A 13,485-nucleotide genomic window follows, 5' to 3' on the forward strand; every position below is an offset into this window, starting at 1 on the left:
GAGTAAAATAATGACAATGGCTGGATTCATTGAACACCTTCTCTATGCCAAGCACTGAAATAGTGTTTTACATGCATTATCTCTTTAAGTCGTCGTACAATCCTTGGAGGCAGGCAGGGGTGGTGGGCAAAATACTGAACAACTAGTATGATTGTAGCAGCAACTAATCAGAATAGCCCGGGGCAGCCAGTGAGAACGGATGTCAGCCAAAAACAACCCGTACAGCGGTGTGGGTACATCCTGACCTGTTGAAGCTCTGAAAGTAGGCTCCTACTTTACCAACGAGGAAACTGGAGCTTACAGAGTTTGGGCAATTGTACAGAATCACGCAACTAGTCTGGCAGAAGAAGAGCACCCCTCTTGGAACCATCTGACTCCAAAGCTATTGGCCTTAACCCCTATGGTATCCCGCATCCCATCCTCAGATTTCTGCAATTGCTTCTGATACCTGAAACCTACCCTTAATACCCAAAGGATCAACGTATTGCTTAGGAGATCTCACATATGTCCCTAATAAGTTAGCAGGACCGATATTGAGAGAGGAGAAAAGTCAGTAAACATCTGAGAATAACAAGATAATGAGCCTTAATCAAGCCTCATAGTAAATTCATTTCTTCAAGAATACTTGATTTTAGAAACATGATATTAGCTAGATGTATGGCAAGAAAAATGATTGAATGTAACTTTATTTCTAATGAAGCATTTAGCACCATCTCATGCATGTCTATTCATAAAATTAAATTAATTAAAATAGGCTTAGATAATGGTACCGTTAAATAGATTGAAAAGTGGCTCCAGGTGGCTCCTCTTCACATGCCCTGGGTCTCTTTTGGGGAGGCTCGAGAGCTAGAAGACACCAGCGTTGATGGTGGGCTCTGTTATAGGCAATATCTTTATTAATGGTCTACAAAATTCTTCCTTGATGAATCTTAATGAAAATTGCAGAGCCTGGTCTTTTCAGTGCAGTTGCTAAGAAGTCATAGAATGACACCAGAATGCCAAGCAGGACCTGGCTTTTCCCCAACGGTTAATTAGAGCAAAGGTCTTAATCCTTGTGGCAGGGGGGCTCTGCCAAGCAACGTGGCAGGACCAGGAGTGAAAAACAGGAGTTATTTTGCCTCCCTCACTTGAGGCAAGAATGCCCAAGCCCCCTGCATGCCTCTTGGCATCTCTTCCTCTCTTCTCTCTCTCTCTCTCTCTCTCGTTCTTCCTTTTTGCTCTTTCTTTCTCTCCTTCTTTCTCTCCCTCCCTACTTCCCTTGTTTCCTTTCTTTCTTTCTGTCTCTCTCACTGTTTCTCTCCCCCTAAAACCTCCTTTCTCACTTTGTTCTGAAATGTCATTAACTTTAGCATCCTTAAGGCCACACACTGCTCTTAAAGATGCAGCAATTAGAGTAGTCGTCAGTCGATGGACAAGGATTTTTTTTTCTTGCAAAATTGTTGATAATGGTAAAGATTGAATATATCTAGTAATAATAGTTGATACAGCTAATATTGATGAAATGTTCACCATATACACGACACTATACTAAATAATCTTTCTACTTATCTCACCCAATACTGTCAAAAACCCTGTGAGGAAACTACTGTTAACTTTTCCCAATTTTCAGAGGAGGAGCCTGAAGCTCTGATAGGATAATAACTTTTGACCAATGACACACAGCTTGTAAGTGACAGAGCAAAGACCCTGACTCATGTTCATTTGACTCCATGAACATCCAAAAACAGGGAAATAGATAAATTTTGGCATACTACCAAATAGGAAAATGGATGATGATTGAGAATGATGGTTTGCATTAATAGTCAACGGCATAAGAAAATGCTTGTGAGTTTAAATAAGATTGCATTTATAGAGTACACACACACACATTATTTAGGGCAACTTCAGTTTTTTAAAAACCTATTTTTACAGAAAGAGAGAAGAACATAAAGCTCTGTGATGGAAAATGAGGGGCTGGATCATTTCTCTCACTTTCTCTCATTAGGTCCACACTGTTTTTGAAAAGGAATGCTACATTAGGTCTTCCTATTACCTTTCCACCCCCAAAAGCAGGAGTTTAATGCTGAGGGGAGTGCAAGCAGCAGCGAAGTAGCCAAAGATCACTCAGTTTGGAGTCTGGCATCCATGAGTGCCCCTTGGGGCCCATTACTTACTGACCTTGAGTGAGCGACTTAACCCCTCCCCACTTCAGCTACCTTGGCTGTAAAATGGGGGTAAGCCATCCTAATGTAAGCTCCATGAATACAGGAACTGATTTTCTTTTCCTTTTTTTTTTTATTTTTTAAAGATTGGCACCTAGCTAACAACTGTTGCCAATCATCTTCTTTTTTTTTTCCTGCTTTTTTCTCCCCAAATCCCCCCAGTACCTAGTTGTATATTTTAGTTGTAGGTCTTTCTAGTTGTGGCATGTGGGATGCCACCTCAACATGGCCTAGTGAGCAGTGCCATGTCCGTGCCCAGGATCCACACCCTGGGCCACCTAAGTGGAGTGCGCGAACTTAACCACTTGGCCATGGGGCCAGCCCCCAGGAACTGATTTTTCTGATTTATCTGTTTAGTTCACTGCTTATATCTGCAGAGGTCTTCAAGAGACAATTGCTGAGTGAATGAATAAATGAGCTGTATATATAGCATACAGGGTGGTTAGGAAGGTGAAATGAGATCATGAAGATAAAAGACGGGACACAGAAGATGTAATAGATGTGTGTTCATTCTCTTGGAGCCTCAGCTACCTCATCTGGGAAATGGAAATTCGTAATGCTTATGGCTATCTACCTCTCAGAATCACTGTGGGCATCAAAGCGAAGCACTTCGTGAAATTGCAGCTTCCATGCTAGGATAAGATATGGTAGCTTTCAAACTTCTTAAGAAGGAGATGGGCCCAGTGTTTTAAGACAATCTAATGCTAGAGTCCAGTAGACACTGTAGAATGGATCATGGTTGAAGGCGACGTCAGGCTCCATGGCAACCGTGCTGGCAGCCTCCACTCCTCCAGTGAGTGACTCCTGAGGTAGCCTCACTGAAGTCTGGAATCTACAAAGCAGCACTCTAAGTCTGCTGACTTTTGAATTAAGTGGTAGAGAATATGTCATCCACCTATTGGGCCAAACCAGATCAGACCCCAGTGTCCATGTGACGCCTGAAAAAGAAGCTGTGTAAAGTAGTCGAAGTGGACCACTGGATTTAGGCTCACACACCTGGGGTGAAATTCCGCTGTTCTACCTGTAGCTGTGTGACCTAAAGACAGGAACTTCTTGGGACTCAGTTTCCTCATTTGTAAATTAGTGCTAGTGATGATACACAGGGTTCTTGGAAAGATAAGATCTGACACCTGCACAGCATACCTACATGATGACCATAGTTGACTTCCATAACTAACGCCGTCCTTGCTTTTCCTTTCTTCTAGAATGTTCAAGGACACTGTTTCTTCCAGGTAGTCAAGGACCAATCACTCAGTTCTTGCTACATTCATTCTTTTTGAACCAATTTATGCCTAGGACTCCCCAGGTGGTATATTACATGGGTTGGTTGAAGCTATTTTGATATGAATAGAGCTAATGCAGGCATAGTTTTAGCAGGAAAGGGTAAAGTGATCAATTCATAATTTTGGGGGGGGGAGTTCTGATTTAACTTGTGTAATTATCATGTAATTATAAGTTGTTATTACTAACAAAAATTAGTAGTAGCTACTATTTTGAGTGTTCAAATTGCACCAAGTTAAGTGTTTTATATACATGATTTTGTAAACCATCCTAACAACTCTGCAAAGGGCTAGTTTTCTTTCCCACTGCACCTGAGAAAACTGGAATCATAGACTAATGCAACTAGCCCGAGGCCTACAGCCTGTAAGTGGAGAAACCCAGCTTCACATCCAGCCTGCTTTAATGCAGACTCTGTGCCGCTTGGTAGTGTTAAGAGTGATTTGCATTGAGAAGCTGATATGGAACCCATTTTACAGAGGGGAAAGGGGAATATATGTCATTTGCTCCAGCTCCCACAGCCAGCAAGTGGTGGATCCAGCATTGGAACTTCAGTCTCTGCCCAAAGCTAAGGAGTTGGAAGTCTTTCATCCCACAGTACCAAACTGCTACTCTGCTGAATTTTTTCTCTTTATCCATCCATTTATTCAGCAGTAGAAAGTCTAATCTACAGATCAATGACAGCTACTAGATTATGCTTCCTGTCATTCCTCCACTGCCTTCTATAGATTGATTAATTGCCTAGGAAAGAACCATTTAAAGTATTTAAATTGGAAGAAAAATTCTAGAGTTCCTCATCTTGTACCATCTACCAAGCACTCCTCTTTAATACTTCAATTAAAAGAAATAACTCCTTCAATCTTTTGCTGGCTAATTGTTGCGTTATTGGTCCCTAGCTTGATATAGAGCTGCAGAAGATAATAATAATTAAGTGGATTCTTTATTTAAAAGAAATTTTTGATGGAAACCTACCAGGAAAAACAGACGAGAGCAAAGCTGCTTTGTTTGAAGGAGGAAGATGTTTAGGGTTGCCCCCCTCTCCAACTGGCAACGTCCAAAGGCACCTACCTCTGTGGTTCCTCTGGGACTGTTAGAAGCATCTTGGGACAACATAGGGCTATAAAGCAAGAAAGCCTTTGAGCTTTGTCCATTAATTCGGTAAATACTTTTGCACACTGACTATACCTGTGTGCTAATCACTGTATTAAGTGCTGGGCATGTGGAAATGAAAGATGGTACTCTTGCCCTCCAGAAGCTCAGAGTCGGTGGAGAAGAAAGAGAAAATGTTTATAATGCAGGTGATATAGTCATTTTCTTTTTGTTTGTGGCTGATGAAGCCCAGCAAAGCATCCCTGGGGCTCTGCTTTGGAAGAATTGAGCAGGACTTCTAACTCAGTGTAGAATTCCCTCCATTTTAGCTTCCTGGATGCTCAGAGGTCCTCCCCTCAAGAACTGATCTTGAAACACAGGTTGTGTTTGTGGTTCTACACAACCAATGGGTAGCCTTTCCAAAGAGGACCAATGTCTGTAATTTATCCATGACTTTTACATATTTTCATTCCTATTTTTGACTCAAATCCTAGACATAACAAAAAGAAAGAAAAAAACAGTACAATAAAGATATTTTGTCTTCTTATTATAATTTTTGTTTATAGAAGAAAATAAAAAGCCTAAATGTCTTTTCATTAAGATGTTCCAGTGCATTCCCTGTATGATGTTAATTACCTAATGGCATTAGCACGGTGTGCTGTTAGCAGTCCCTCACAATTAGTTGGCAAGGCACTTTAACATCCATTATCTCCTTTGGGACTCACAAAGGCTCTGTAAGTGAAGCAATCAGCTAGAGCTTTATTTCATAGCTGTTGAAACTCAGGGTCAGATTAAGCTATTTGCCCAGGATCACAAGCCACGTACAGTAGCTGTGTTGCAAAGAACGTGAGGTTTAAAAACACAACAGCCCAAGTTCAGTCCTAGAATCCTGCTTACCAGCTATGTAGCCAAAAGAAAATCATTTTGCTTTCCTGGCTGCAGCTCCTTCGTATATGATTAGCAGCCAAGTAGTACTCAGTATGCACTGGCCGCTATTCTCAACTCTCTACACGTGTTTATTCACTTAATCCTGACACTGATATTATTACTCCCATTTTATAGATAGAAGTTAAGTAACTTGCCTGAAGTCATGCAGCTTGTAAGTGGCAGAGCAAAATGTAAACTCAGGTAGTAGGGTGCTAGGTTCCATATTAACCCCTACACTATAGTGATGCTCATGTAATGAGAAGAATGTGGATTGGGACAGACGATTGTATAGTCAGTATAATCCTGGTTATGCTGAAGTAGCAAACATCCCCCCAAAACAGCAAAGATTTATTTTACACTCACATCTCCTGTCCATTCTGGGAGAATTGAAGAGTGGCAGGGTACCACTATACCTCATCCTTATTCAATAACCCTGATTAAGAAGGCTCCATCACCCAGCATCCTTGATTAATGGTAGACACAGAAGGGAGGGAAAAAAAGAGGAGTGTGGTTGGTCAGGCTCTAAAAGGTTCTTCCCAGAAATGACCCATATCACTTCCGCTCACATTTTATTGGCCAAAAATAACATGAAATATATAAGAAAGTGCAGTCCTACCATGTGCTGAAATATCGCAGTACAAGACATAGTGGGTGGACAGCACAGATGACCTCTCTCAATAACCTGCCTCACAGAAACTCACTGGGAAAGTGCATCAGAAACTGAAATGTTCCTCTCAAGTGCTGGATGCTGTTTCTCCTCTTGCTTTGTTAAATTTTTTCAAATGGACTCTACTGGTTTCATCATCAGTGGATGAAGGGTACTATGTAGTTTTTAACTTAAAAGTTAACATTAAAATAATGGCCCAGAAGCTAGAATCATCACTAGAAACAAGAATTATCTCACCCTTTAGCTACCAGCATTCTTTCTTATGTCTGTGACTGTCTTCCTAATATCTAATTTGTTTCATTGTTTCTACATTCTCAACCCACCTCAACTTTACTTTCTTGTTTAAATAACTTTGTATTATCTTACAACATTTTCGGAACAGAGAATACAAAGATCCAGTTTTGTACATGGAATCATTCATTCATTTATTTATTTTTTCAAAAAAAGGGGAGTCATGTTTTTAAACCCAACTATATGTGAGGCATGATGCTCCAGGCTGTGAGAGATGCAAGGATTGTTCAGACAGGAATATTGCTTTCAAGGAGCTTATACTCTTTATCAAAGAGCTTAGATAAGTGGGAACATGAATAGTGAGTACGGACACCCACCCATTCATCCATCCATCCATCCTTCCATTCAATAAACACTTACTGAGCATTGGCTAAGTTCCACACGCAGTATAGGGTTAAGAGAGACATATGACAATGAACCTGCAAAGTCCCTACCCTCAATTAGTTAAGAATCCAGTAGAGGAGACAGATGATTATAATGCAACACCCCATTATTGCCTGCGTGGGATGAAGTTGGAACACAGGGAAGGGCACATAATCCAGACTTCAACTGAATGAGGGAATGGACGTTCCAGACTGATGGAGCATCATGGGCCCACGGGGGGAGAAGGAGCACAGGGCTGAGGCAGTGACCTGTAGTTTGGATGCCTGGAGTCTAACGTCTGCATGAGAAATAAGACACAACTGAGGCACAGGACAGATCATGAAGGACTTTGTGTGCCAGACTAGGAATTTTCCATTTTATTACATAGGCCAGTGGTTTCTGAATGCTTTGATCCCCCATCTTTATCAAAACAGATTTTAATAATTATTATAATTTATAAATTGTATTCATTTTCTATTCTATAAATTATATTCATACATTTAAAAACATATGCTATAAAACCTACATGAAATGTGGATTTTAAAGAATAATGATGAAATAAATAATGCTTTTAAATATTTTTAATTTAATGACAATACAAAAATCTTTCTGCTTTTACCATTTTTTAGCAAAAACAGTGGGTTTGAACATAACTGATTCTTTTTTTAAAAATCTTAATAGTTAGTGATAGAGTATTGCAAAAGTCAGGTTCCAAATTCAGTTTATTTCTATACCTGACTCTAATGGCTATCAGAGCTAACTGAATATGTATCTGATCAAGACAGGCAGATTCTGGGGAGCCTTGCTCTCTTGACTGTGTTTTCTAAGTCATTTATTCCAAAGTCCTGTGTAACTCTTGTCGTAAATTTTCTTCTTCTCTGATGTCTGTGAGTTATCTTTACAAGCTCAGTAGAGGGCAATAGATTTTTTTGTACTTTTAACAAATGGGTTCACACCCCACCAGAACTCTTCATTTGGAAGATTTTTAAACAACTTAGTAAATGTACAGCTCTAAGAATTTTGATAGATGATGTAATTTATGTTTGACAACCAGGTTCCCGAAGAGGTAAAATCATTTCAAGCTCCCATTTTCAAACTTCTCTCTTCAGACCATGAATTTTTTGTAAAAAGCTGTTACTCTCTCATTTCTTCTTAAACCATCATCTTTAGCTTGGATAAACAAATTTAAAAAGTTTGTCTTTTTCCAAATATTTGATAGAGGGAATATTAATGGCAGCCCATTATCACAAAAAAGTGAACTATTTTGGAGCACCTGCCTTTTTGTCAAAGAAAAGTGATAAATCATCTTTAAGTCTGACAACTCTTTTAGGCATTTTGAAGTCAATAACCATTGAATTTCTATGAGGCAATGAAGATTTTTCTAGTGATTCTATATTTAAGTATTATATTCTGCCATTTGAATTTCTCTCTACATAAATGACATTATTTCAGTCATAGACTAAAGTTGTTTGAAATACTCTGAAAGTGAAGAAGGGATGTGTGTGCTTAGAGGAAACCCTCAATGGTGGAATTCCTCCTCTTTTCTCAAGATGCCTCCTCCCTGCTTACAGTCAGAGGACCGCTGGACATGGACACTGAAAGATCGCTGAGGTCAACCATATGTCAAATTTTGGTAAAGATAATAAACAAAAGCTATGAATGGAAGTTCTAACATTCTCTTCCTGCATCCCAATGGATGACCCAGCTCAGTGCTGCAATGTGAGCACTTTACCCTGGAGACCACTGCTGCAAGGAGTTAAGAGGCCAGTAAAGAGTTTTAAGCAAGGGAACGATGGAGTGACAAGGTCATATTGGTGTTTGTGATAGCTGTGTAGAACGTGGGCCGAAAGGAGGTCAGGCTGAGGCCTGGACCCAAGACCAAAGCATGATGGTGGTCTGAACCAGAATGTTGGTGGGAGGAATGGAGGTAAGGAAACATCATAAAAATTAAAATATTTAGGTTGGAAATGGAATGTGAGATGAAGTTCAGAATCTATAATCTATCCCAGGTTTATGAACTGGTGGGTAGAGAAAGACACTGGTGCCATTCCCTGAGAGAGAGGATAGGATGAGTGGGTTTGCAGAGCAAGGTGATAAGGACCCTTGAAAGTTCAGGCAGAAGGCTACGGGACTTCAGAGGAGGAAGAGAATCCCTCCAGCCATCAGGTAATCCAAGAAGGCTTCATGCAAGAGGTGGCAGTTGAATGGGCAGAAGTTGAAATTATGGAGTGGCCAAGACCAGGGCTGCTGCCAGGGCCAAGGGTGCCCACTCAGGCCTTATGCACATGTCTCTCCATTCACCTATGTCAACAGGTATGTACGGTCAAGGACAAAGCATGATGTTGACATGAGGATCGGAATTCACTCAGGCTCAGTGCTATGTGGCGTTTTGGGACTACGGAAGTGGCAGTTTGATGTCTGGTCTTGGGATGTGGACATTGCAAACAAACTTGAATCTGGAGGAATCCCGGGGTAAGCCAAAACAAAGCCCTCTTGTTGCTTAACTTTCGTCATTTGCTCACGTTGTGACAGTGGGTTTCCCATGTGCATATTCAGAGTTATAGATCAAATAAGCAATTATTTGGGAGGAGATAAGACATTAAAAACATCATACTAATATTGGTCCCAAAAGTCCAGTGAAATTCGCATAGGAAATGAGGATGATGGGATGACACTCAAGTGTTCAGGACCCAGCCTCGCACAGCATTGGTTTTCAGACTTGATTTCACATTGGAACCAGCAGAGGAGCATTTAATACCGGTGCCCAGACCCCGTGCCAGTTCATGTAAAGCAGAATCTATTTTAAATTCTCAAAGCAAGTCTCAAGGGTAGCCAGGGTTAAGACTTATTGACCTGCCCCTTCCTTGAAAACTCAGCTCTCCAAATTTTGCTGGCAAGGACCAGTGGGTATACAATCACCAAAGGTACTAGTGGCCTGGAAAAGTTTATTGAACCTTGAAAATAAGAATAATTTAAGCATTTGCTTTTATAGTATGTACCATGTGCTATTTTGACTTATTTATACTAATCGACTCTTATAATGTTCACAACATCCCTAAGAGATGAGTACTATTATTTTTCCCATTTTTACGGGAATGAGAAAATGGACTTGCCAATGATCTGTCAGCTAGCAAGTGGTAGAGCTAGAGTTTCAATCCAGGCAATCTGGTCAGAGTTCATGCTCGTAACTACCACACTAGTCTATGCAGACCACGATGCAGCACAATAAATAGTCTGATTGAATTAGACAGTTATGAGCACAGAAAACCTCTTCCGCAGGATAATTTATCATGTGCAATTTCCATGGTTCAATGGTTCAAGTCTGATCCTTAAGGCTTTTGATTTCATCTGTTGTTTTGCTACAAAAAAAAAATTTTGAATCATGGGCTACAGTGGCTGATGATTGTGTGGGAATGAGTCACTTACCTTGTGAGCGAGCCCAGCCAACTGCCAGCCTGCACATGTCCACAGCTCTGTTCTCTGCTTCTTGCATTATACACATTTCAGGGGAAATTGCATTTTACAGTGGTTTCTCCAAAGGACCCTCCCTGTAGCCTTGTGGACTTAGAAGACCTGCTGTTGTTCTAAGAAGATTACAGACAAGTTGAAGAAACAAGGAACAAATATATAGCAATTGAAATGATAGGAATTCAAGACACTAAGAGAACTTTTGTTGCATGGTGCTTTGGAAAAGATTTGCCATTTGTTTCAGAAACATTTAAGGAACTTGTTTTTTCAATACAGTCAACACCACTGAAAAATCACTGATTCTTAAAGGTTGCTGGAATCAGGCTGACGGTAATAAGAAAAAACAAAAAAAGTGCGTAAGTGTGGCTCAGTAGGGCTGTATTTTCTCAGAGGCTGCAGTGTCCCTTGGGGTGAAGTCAGTGATACCCTGTTCATTGATTTATGCTTGTACTTCTGTTTTCTTTTATTCTTTCTGCTTTTTCAAAGGAATAAATATTGTCCTTGAGAACATGTCCTAGGTGTACCCACGTGTGGCCCTGATGTTGGCTTTGCACAGGACAAAACACAGCAATGGCCTTTGCTGGCTACGTCAGGAATGCATGATAATCTATGCTTTGTGCACACAGGAGGATTCACATTTCCAAAGCCACGCTGGACTGTCTCAACGGTGACTATAACGTGGAAGAGGGTCACGGGAAAGAGAGGAACGAATTCTTGAGGAAGCATAATATAGAGACCTATTTAATTAAGCAGCCTGAAGAGAGTCTGCTGTCATTGCCCGAAGACATTGTCAAGGAGTCCGTGAGCTCCTCAGACAGGAGAAACAGTGGGGCGACGTTCACGGAAGGATCTTGGAGCCCCGAACTGCCCTTCGATAACATAGTGGGGAAACAGAACGTAAGTCCTGGCTTCCTTCTTCTGGTTAGCCGCGAATGCATGCTCCAGTGCACCTCCAACCCTGATGCCTCAGGGAAAACCGATTCATCTTTAACCTTTTCTCTGCTGAGCACCATAATTGCAAGTGATCAAACATGTCTCCTCAGGACAGAATTAACCTATGTGTGCAATTTCAGGAAATGTCGGAAGTACCAGAGGTTCTCAACGCCCTCTCCCCGCCCTTTTTTTTGACCTCGCTAAAAATAAATGTCATGTGAAGCGGAATTGTAATTTTACCAGAAGAAATTACTCATGCTGGAAAATATAAACCTGATGTTATTAAACTAACAATAGAAGTAGACCACGTCCATGAGAATGCCGTTTTTTAGTTAGCTGGCAGGCTAGTTCTGAGTTGCCCTCTGAAATTTAAAATCAGGAGGGCACTGTTGATTTGGGGATATAAAAGCAGCACGAAGTGATACCCAGGGTGAGGGTAAGGACATTCGGGAGTAGTGTGCAATTTCAAAGCCACCCACAGGACCCCACTCTTATATGGTGTGGATTTGCATCTTATATGTGAAATAGGGCAACAAAGTCAATACATAAGGTGTAAGTCACCTTATTTTTAAAAATTGTTTCTTCAAGTACCAGAATCACACTAAACCCAATGAGATGCTCAGATTCCAAGAGGCACTATAGAACTGAGGCTGATCAAGGGAGAGAACTAAAGTGGATTCAGAGATGCTCCCCTGCCCAGAATGGTCACTCAGAGCGTAGGCAAAACCACCTGCTCCAATATGGATTTTCCCTTTAACCATTTGGGCCAAGCACATATAGTTGAATTCACTTAAGTTAAATGGTGTGACTCCACCATACTTCTTTGAAGAAGCAAAAAAAAAAATGCCAATATATAAGACTTTTAGACAGTTTCTGAAATGCTCCTGAGCTGAACAACAGCTGAGAGTACTATGAAGCAAATGAACCAAACCAATAGTGTCGGGAGACATGTAAAGACACATGTGGGTTAATTGTTTTAATCCATGGACCTGGACTTTTCTCATTAACGTGTAGGTAAGAAAAATCTGTCTGCTTAAAGACATTTAAAATGGAAAAGGTTAAAAATGCTGAGATTCTTCTGCACTGGAAAGATTGACGGGGCACTCTGAGGCCAGGTCAACCTCAGATTCCTTCCAGTTCTGTGTGAAGGAGCTATGGAACAATGCATGGACCCGATTCCACGGGGAAAAGATGCACGTTGAACCCAGCCCGCATGCCTTGCAAGACTCCACCGTTAGGTCTTCACTATTCTTTTGTGAGTGTTTCATTTTCCCCCAAATTATTATGCCCACACAAGTCATCACTGATTTCAGTGCCTGCTTCTTTCCATCCCTGATCTGGTGTGCATGATACAATTTGCTATTATATAAAATAACAGTCTTACATACTTTCTGGAGTGGGTGCATGCCCAGTTGACAGTACCTTCTCCGCTTCCTTTGCCTATTGTTAGCTTGAGCCTGAATGCTGGTTATTTAGAGAAAAGGAGATGCGTACCTCACCCTAAATACCTCAATAACTCTGCATAAAGTTCTCTCTCTTGGTTTTTTTGGTTTTCTTTTTATTTTTGTTCTTTGCTTTAGAATAATTCTTTCCATTTAAGCTGATTGTGGAAATTGGGATAGGACCTAATTGTTCTAGCCTCAATTGTACCTAACCTTGCTACTAATAATTGAGAACCAACAAGAGAGAAGTGGGGATGCTTGGTTTTATTCCATGATTGATTGATCTGGTAAAGCTGTATAGGAATAGTTGAAATATTTCTTTCCTGATTATCTAAAGATATCTGCTGATGTCATCAAATAATTATTATAAAAGATGTCACTATTAGTTAAAGATAATTATTCTCGGTGTTTAACCATACCATATATTTCTCACGATGCCTGAGTTTTGCCTGGATACAACCCATCTGTGTCATCTTCACCATGAATAATCTCAATTCATTTTGATGTCTTCAGATTTCAGAGCCAGTGCATGTGCCTTGGTATTCATAAATAGGTGGCACTAATAACATTTTGGAAATGACTGAGTCAACTAAAATGGTCACATGCACTCAGAGTTTGCACTTATGCTTAACTCTAGAAGTTAGTGAGCCATATGTGCAATTCAGAGACATAATGTGTACCTGGAAAGATCTGGGCTGGTCTGGAAAAACCTGCACTCTGCCAAAACACCCAGTCAGTTCCACAGAAAGCCCAGACCATCTGAGTGTTTGCATAACACAGACAGAACATACTCATGCTTCACTGGGGGTTTTCCAGCTAAATTGGC

The 13,485-nt window shown here is 40.6% G+C and overlaps 1 protein-coding gene across 1 annotated transcript in view; it reads left to right on the top strand.

The window, feature by feature from the left end:
• ADCY8 (adenylate cyclase 8) overlaps positions 1 to 13,485 on the top strand; it is a 215,681-nt gene that overhangs the window by 102,865 nt on the left and 99,331 nt on the right. Inside the window, exons 6-7 of the mRNA XM_046642315.1 lie at positions 9,130 to 9,288; positions 10,911 to 11,181. Of these exons, the coding sequence (XP_046498271.1) occupies positions 9,130 to 9,288; positions 10,911 to 11,181 (430 nt within the window). The remainder of the gene's footprint in view (positions 1 to 9,129; positions 9,289 to 10,910; positions 11,182 to 13,485) is intronic.

This window comes from Equus quagga, chromosome 16, assembly GCF_021613505.1.
Source record: "Equus quagga isolate Etosha38 chromosome 16, UCLA_HA_Equagga_1.0, whole genome shotgun sequence".
Lineage (NCBI taxonomy): Eukaryota > Metazoa > Chordata > Mammalia > Perissodactyla > Equidae > Equus > Equus quagga.